The sequence below is a fragment of the Liolophura sinensis genome, chromosome 6 (assembly GCF_032854445.1).
Source record: "Liolophura sinensis isolate JHLJ2023 chromosome 6, CUHK_Ljap_v2, whole genome shotgun sequence".
Classification (NCBI taxonomy): Eukaryota; Metazoa; Mollusca; class Polyplacophora; order Chitonida; family Chitonidae; genus Liolophura; species Liolophura sinensis.
The window spans coordinates 42,272,289-42,280,442 of NC_088300.1; the positions used below are offsets into that span (position 1 = coordinate 42,272,289).

At 39.7% G+C, this 8,154-nt stretch overlaps 1 protein-coding gene across 1 annotated transcript; it reads right to left on the reverse strand.

The window, feature by feature from the left end:
• Positions 1-629: 629 nt before the first annotated feature.
• Positions 630-3,885, reverse strand: LOC135468960 (peroxisomal membrane protein 4-like). Its single transcript, XM_064747452.1, has 3 exons — positions 3,790-3,885; positions 1,717-1,978; positions 630-1,163 (listed from the first exon to the last, which is right to left on the reverse strand). The coding sequence occupies exons 1-3, from the start codon at positions 3,882-3,884 to the stop codon at positions 915-917; spliced, it is 606 nt and encodes a 201-aa protein (XP_064603522.1). The 5' UTR covers position 3,885; the 3' UTR covers positions 630-914.
• Positions 3,886-8,154: the final 4,269 nt, after the last annotated feature.

The window sequence follows — 8,154 nt, forward strand, 5'->3', positions numbered from 1 at the left end:
AGTACTTGAGAAAAACTGTGATAACCACTCAGCTCACCAGGTAGGGCCTACTGAGAAAACGACTCCACTCACCAGGTACTGAGAAAACAACTTAGCTCACCAGATACTGAGAAAAGTACTAAGCTCACCAGTTACCTGAGAAAACGACTTGACTCACCAGATACTGAGAAAAACACTCAGCTCACCAGGTATCTGAGAAAATCACTCAGCTCACCAGGTATCTGAGAAAATCACTCAGCTCACCAGGTACTGAAAACCAATCAGCTCACCAGGTACCTGTAATATCCACTCAGCTCACCAAGTACCTGATAAAAACCACTCAGCTCACCAGGTACCTGAGAAAAAACATTCATCTCACCAGAGATATGCTGGGTCTAAGCAAGACATGCGCTGGACAAAATGTCCAGTGATCCGCATTAAATGAATTTCTTGTCATTTTCATTATTTCCTAACAAGTAACTGTCTCTGACTTAATAATATGCATAATGTTATGAGGACAACTGCCACATGCGGGATATATAACTAAATTCCCACTCATTTCCGAGATGAAGCTTGAGCCATTGCCAGCTCACAAATGGCTAAGAGTTGCCATATGATATAGACAAGAAATACATGTAGATATTCAAGCGTACAGTTATCAACAATTTCAAATATTTTATTCAGTTTTCATCCTGAGACGTGACAAAAGATGTAAATACATACACACATAAAATGCATCAATGTACACATGCATTTAATTACCCAAATCAACAGATTCATGACAATTTAAAAATAACATAAAATCTTTGTACACAAATGTAAATGTTTATATTAAAGTCATGGTAGAAATCTATAACGATGCCCGATATCACCATAATGAACAGTACATAAGAAGTTGTTGTGTCGCATCCTCACTGAAACATTGCAGTTTGTTTTTATTTGTTGTAGATTATAAAGTTCCTCAGGTTATTGAATTTGTTACTGTCTGTATAAAGGTAAGTCATGGAAGACTTCAGTGAAGGTTGAAGGGTATTCTTATGATGCTCAAATAACCACAGGACAACACCCCATACTGTTGCAGCAAACCAGGGAAAAGGTTCCTTCACCGGCTTAGTGACATAACCTTTATCAACAGCCAGTTTTGCCAACCCATACAGTATACGTGACAGCAAGTATAGGTTTATCTGAAACAAAGATTACAATTAAATACATCAAATACAACCCTCAGTTCATGACTGACCCGTAGAGCCTGTAAGAGATAAAAGTGACTATTACACTATGTGCTCAGCTTGTCCGTTATTAAATTTATATTAAATTTATTTACTTTATTTTTTTATCTCCATCCCCATAATATTTCATATATGGCAACCAACATTATGGTGGGAGGAAACAGGGCAGAGCCTTCGGAAACCCACGACTGTCCACAGCTTGCTGGCAGGTCTTCCAACAGATGACGGTAGAGAATTATAAGTTATATTAAATCAATCTAGAATCTCAATGTCCAAAATACCCCACTTCTATCCCTCAACATTTCCAAAAATAAAAGCAAGAAAACTAAGAAAACCTTCAAAGAAATGACACGATGGCATATTGCTTAGATTGGCCTTGTATGGATTGTTTCATGGGCCTTTCTCGGTGTGCACTGATTGCACCACTGGTACAATGTACTACTTTTTAATCTTTCTTAATGTAATAACTTCTATGATGTCTTACAGGCCACTTTCAGCATCAACTTACTTGTTCATTGACCTTATTGTATCGACCAAACACCAGGTATCCAGTTACAAATGCTGCCATAAATGAGTGCGCCTGCAGTTTCTCCGCTTGTAACCAAGCCATAATAGTTGTCAGGCCCTTGTATCCAAATACAAATAAGGCCAAGTTTCTTGAATGTGTATATGTGGCTTCCAGTATGGTCTGGATTTTATCACTCAGTGGACCAGTCTTGAAAAGGAATGTCATCACAAGAGCATGTGGAGCTCGGACCTTTGCACCATATCTGAAGCATAATCAATATTAAAGAAGTCAAAAATAAATGGGGTTGAGCAGTTGAATTACTTCACTTAGCCAAATTTATCATTCCATTATGATGGCCTTTCATCAAATCAACAATAAAATACTAGGAAGGAATATGTGAGGTAGTATAGTCCTAAATGATATGGCTGTGTTTTTTTTTTATGCCTTTGTTGTATCACCACTTTATCTTCAAGCTTTCCAAAACAACAGCCTGCTTGCCTTGTGTGCTATATGAAATGGTTCAAATAGTAGTAGCTTAAACATTGTGGAGGCTAATGGAGCAGTAATCAACAATAACTACCATTTCCCTATAAAAAGGTATAGGGAAATGAACAACAATGGGAGATATTCAGGGAAGATAATGTTTTCATGAGTAAAACAGCAGATGCCCTATGTCCATGGTCTAGAAAAGCATTTGCCAGCAGGGATGTTTTTGGCATGAGCAACTGTTCTTGGTACATGAATACATTGTTTTCAATCCTTTGATTGTTTGGTTTGTTCACTCACTGGGCTCATTTGCTCTTATACAGTTAACCATGTGCTTTGTAATAGGTTCTCAGAGATTTATTTAAATTAAGCTTCAGATGTGACTGTTTCAACCATTCAGCATCAAAGGGCTTATATGTTCTGCTATACCACCTACACAGTAGATTGGTCTAGCCAGAGGTAAGTTCTCATTCCATTAAATGAAATCGCAAGGATTTCTCTACCCTTGTTACCACAGTCAGAAACGTCACACTCAAACTCAACTATTAAAGATGGAAGGTGTAGACAGGGACAATAATAATTCAACAATGTACTACCTCCATATTTAATATTTCTGACATTCATTCAGTCGACTGACAAAGTAATGTCAGAATGTTAAATAACGAGAGAGATCATTTAGCTCCCTGAATTAGGACAATAACGGCACATTTGTCGAAGTTCCTTTTTGTCACTCTCGCATCTCGTTACTTGGAAAAAAAAAGCCCAATTCAACAACTATACAGGATTAGGAGGTAGCGATTAAAGCATGCCGGCACTACATCAGAATGCCGGGCACTATATCGGAATGCCGGGTTTAGCTTCAAAAGACTCCAACTCCTTTTCTTATACTGGCCTAGCGTCATTGGAGTTTCGGCGCCTTCAATGTTAATTTCATACTCAACGAAGGTCCAGGCCAATTGTCTCCTGCAAATAAAAGACACCAATCTAAAGTCCTGCTTTCCACACCCACCACACTGCCACCATACACCCCTACTCAATTTAGAACAGATTTATTATAGCCATGAATGCTTCCACAGTATACACTCCTCAGAGTTTGCCGCTATGTTGAGCAGCTACGTGCAGGTCCTGCTTCATAGAGTAGTGGGAAGATGGTGCCGTTTGCTGAGGAGCGCATACCCTGGAAGTCTTGATGGCTTTAATAAATCTATTCTAAATCGAGTAGGGACGTATGGTGACGGTGCGATGTTGGCGGTGGCGGGGCGATGTTGGCGGTGGCGGGGCGGTGGGGTGGGTGGAGAATGCAGGTTTTTTGGTTGGTGTCTTATAATGTTCGAGACTTGTTCAATAACAAAGACAATCGGTCTGGGCCTTCGTTGAGTACAAAATTAACAATGTAAGCGTGGAGACTCCGCTAGGCCAAAATAAGAAAAGGAGTTGGAGTCTTCGGGGCTAATAGTAGTTGTACCGTACTTCGTCTATCGACGTTCGACACTGGACGACTTACTCAGGAAGATAATCAAATATTTACAGCCATAAATTTTGAAAACATGTGGGCCTTTGTGAATATTGTCATAATTCATGTCTTACACAGCCCCATTCCTCAGTCCTTTGATGACAGCCAAAGCAGCGTGATATTTTCCAGACGCCAACAGTTTATTGACTGTCTCTGTGGGCGCCGCCATATTGATCAGACGGTACATAGATCTTTTCTCGCCTCCATGCACAGAAGACGACCAAGATTTCAACAGTTACGTGTTCTACTAGCTGCTGGCTGGTACCGGTAGCTGTGTATTATATTTACTAGTTTACAACAATACTGTGTCCGTTCCGTAGTGTTTTCTAACAAAACCATTTGTAGTTCTTTTGTATTTTAACACTGCTGCCGTCAGATATTGCACTGGCTCATTATTGCTAATAGAGGCTACCCCCTAACTTGAAACTTTGTAAAAATAATTGAACTTTGCAACATATAGGCCTAATTTTTTTTCAACATGTTGCCGCGGTTCATTACTCGCGGTTTCTTTATTCTTTTTCACAAAAGTGAATGATATAAACGCAAAGGAAAATAGGATTTACAAGAACTAGTCTCATATACAAATGTACAGTCACATGAATGTCCTAGTCTGAATCCCTTACGTAGTCCAGCTGCGTACGTTGAATGTGATTAATGCCATCCGACGTTAGGGGCAGGGAACCACCTAAATTACGTCATCGCGTGACCTACATGTATAGAATGACGTCATTAGCAAACGTAAACATAGCCACGTGCACACAACAAAGAAGCGCAACCATCGCGCACTTTCGATGTGACGTGTAGATTCACTTGTCTAGATGCCTTCTACAGGGCGAATACTGTTATATGCGGTGATTTTTCTCCACGCTCTGCCCTGTTTCTCCCAAACACGCGATACATGACCGCCATCATTCAAATGGAACATTTCTGACTTCAGTGCCAGACACCAGTCAAATAAATAGGTATCCCCCCCCCACCCTCCATTCAGTCGTGGACTTCTGTTCAGGCTCGACACATCCCTCAAAATTATCGTAGGACAAGCTGCAGGATTCTATGACGTACCATGACAGGATAGTTCTTAAATTAAGAGACATGTTGCCGACTGCGAAAAAATTGTGCTGCTGTTTTAGACGTCATCTACATAAAGTTAAGACTTACTGAGAGTTCCCTTTGTTGACCGACATGGACGTAACTTGTGATGGGACTAATATAACACCTGTTATATTAGCCCCAGTTCTGACAGAACAATCGAAAGTTCAGTTTTTTTTCCGGTGTTTCCTCCGACCACCAACCCACTCAAGCCCCCATATTTAGACACTTGGCGGAAGATTGGCTTTTTTGGACTGGGGTAGCTCCCAAAAATTCCAAATGTCTTTCCCTCAAAAACATGTAGTGCTGCTATGGTAGTTACAATCAACTTGTTAAAGCCAATGCGCGGTGAAAGATGTGTTAAACCAGGCCCATGTGTCTCCCGTTATCGTGCAACCATAGCGTTCTATTTGTGCCATTAAAAAGTACTGGTATCAACCCGTGAAATTCCTTAAACTCAGGAGGGGCCCCCGTGGCTCAGTTGTTAGCGTGCTAGCGCAACGTAATAACCCAGGAGCCTCTCGCTTTCAGTCTGTCATATTGCGGTTGCTGTGAGCTCAAGGCCAGCTTATGCTGGCTTCCTCTCCGACCTTACGTGGGAATGTCTGCCATCAACCTACAGATGGTCGTGTGTTTACCCTGGGCTCTGTCCGGTTTTCTGCAACCATAATGGTGGCCGCCGTCGAATTAGTGAAATATTCTTGAGTACGACGTAAAACACCAATCAAATAAATAAATAAATCCTTAATCTCTCCTTTGAAAGTCCACATGCCCTAAGCAAACTATTTTTTTCTGTATTTTTGAAGGATAGTTAAATTTTTGCCTATCCGGGAATCCTATACTCGTATACCTGTATTATCCATGGTATTAAAATGATTCTAAAGTTTGAAAAAGTCATAATGTGACCCGCTCTATAAATTTTAGGAACCTTATTGACGATTTTGAACGGTAACTTGTGCACAGACGAGGCTGATATTATTTGAAGCTTTTCTAAAACAGCAGTTAAAAATTGATTGGATTTTTGCGCTGATCGACGCCCAGGCCGTTAACCTGAAAAACGCGACGCACACAGTCGACGTTGACTTCTGACATTATAACGCAACGTCGAATAATTTATTTGGTCGATGTTTGGTGTAAACACACGCAGTATCTAAAAATACGACCAGAGGTCCAAATTTATCGAATTGGGCAGAACTTTCAACTAAACGTGGGGTGGAGGTAGGGTGTATTTGCTCCTTGTACCTGCATGTGATAACCAATTTTCGAGAAGGGGCATAACTCGTGGAGGCTTAACGATCCGTGACGGGAGATGGGTGATATAGGCTGTGAGGTACATGTATGTACCGCTGTAACTGCCTTTTCAGTCAACAGAGTTTCAGTTCATGTCCTATTTAAAGTCCAACAGTTAACTAACCATGCGCATACACACTGTTAGAGATTATGTAATAAGTACATGTGGTGAATGAAAATATCCAATCTTCAAATATTATACATGCATACACTGGCAGCCCACGTTAAAGGCTTACTATTAAGCGGCCTGAAATATGTATTACATGTACAATTTTCCTAAATAAAAAGTACCACAGCATAGTAGTCAGATAAGTTGACATCCGATTTAAATCTACATTCTGAACTCGTCAGTTTGGTCAATGGCATCACCAGTTCGATTCTGCAGCTGTGTAAGTGCATCATCAATGTACATGAATCGATGCCCACTTCAGTAACTCGATGGTATTTGCGTGCGTATGCACTGGCTGATGTTTTGATGCTGCCACTTATACCAAATCTGATGTCATATCTTTTAAATCCATGGCTGACCGTCTTCATGTTTTCCGATCCAGCATACTTTAAACTCATAACCTTGTACAGTGTTTGGACATAGGACAGTTACACGCACGTTTTTTTTCTTAGAACGCAATTGTTAAATTCACAACATTTTCTAAGTATTATAACGATACGTTTTGAATACTGTACAATGTGAATGTCAGTATTTTAAAACTTTAGTCGCGTTATGATTTTTTTCAAGTTGTACCATAATGCTAAATTACAAGATTCTTAGCATATATAATGTATGATTTTTAGCATCTATAATGTATGATTTTTTGCATCTGTAATGCCAAACACAAAACCTAAAATGTTAATCTGACACAGTGTTCAATGACAACATTTTCTAATCACTTTATAAAGTGTTAAATTTCTGTGCTAACCTGCCAATACAAATGCTTTCCCTCCTCCACCACTGCCAAAATATAGGATCTAGCAGTATTAAAGTTAAATGTAACATTTCGGTTTTTGAGAAAGTATATGAATGAAAGCGGTTTGCACATTTATTGTACATTACATTATCGACTGACCACAAGCAGTGATCAGGTCATAATATAGTACCTCAACTGCTTCACTATATACTCGTGTTACCAAATCCATCCTGTGTACAGCAGGCTGGCTCCAGGTGTCTATTTTTCCTTAAGGCATTTACACGTACAAACAATATCTATGTTATACAACAATGTTGATAACCTATATAGAGGTAATACTCTATACAGTGTATGTATATGAATGGCATTTACACCAAACATTTTCTTTGATGCAAAGATTACCTATTTAAGACGCAGTCTTTCCCGGGGATCTATGAATGTAGGCCTGCCAGCTTTATGTTATGTGGTCTACACATCGGAAAGTTTACAGATCGCAGTACCCCCCTGTAACAGTTAGATACGCAGATATTGGGGTCGGGGTTTCGGATATATAGGCATACATATGCAGCTACTCTTGACTGGTAGTGACCACTTAAAGCAGGCCTGGAAATTGGCCCATTCATCAACCTGTTGAAAAAATTAAATTAGACAAAATGAGTGTTAAAGCGTATTAAACTATTTCTCAGCTGTATAGAGATACATGGTTGTTGTTCTTGGTGTTGTTCTTGGTGTCGAGTATATATATATATATATATATATATATATATATATATATATATATATATATATATATATATATAGCCCTGGCATACTCATATACGCGAGAGACTGTCCAATTTTAGTGTAGCTGTACGTTAATGGATCCGGTTGATTCCGCTATATACATGTAATTCTATTACATGACTGACAGGTATACGCATATACCATGACCATGTACACACGCCCGCACACTGCACTCCTCCGTAATCCTCAAAATCCCTGTAAAACTGTGTTTAATCCGCCCACATTTCGTGTAAGGTTCTTCAGTGGCGGATACGACGTTGCCACCTCTCAAGCAGTTCCCACGGCCTGTTACACTGCACGCTGGGTAATCTTTCTCACCTGTGTCAATGAGAGTTAATTCCCTGTAGAAATATCACAGGTAAATTACTTACT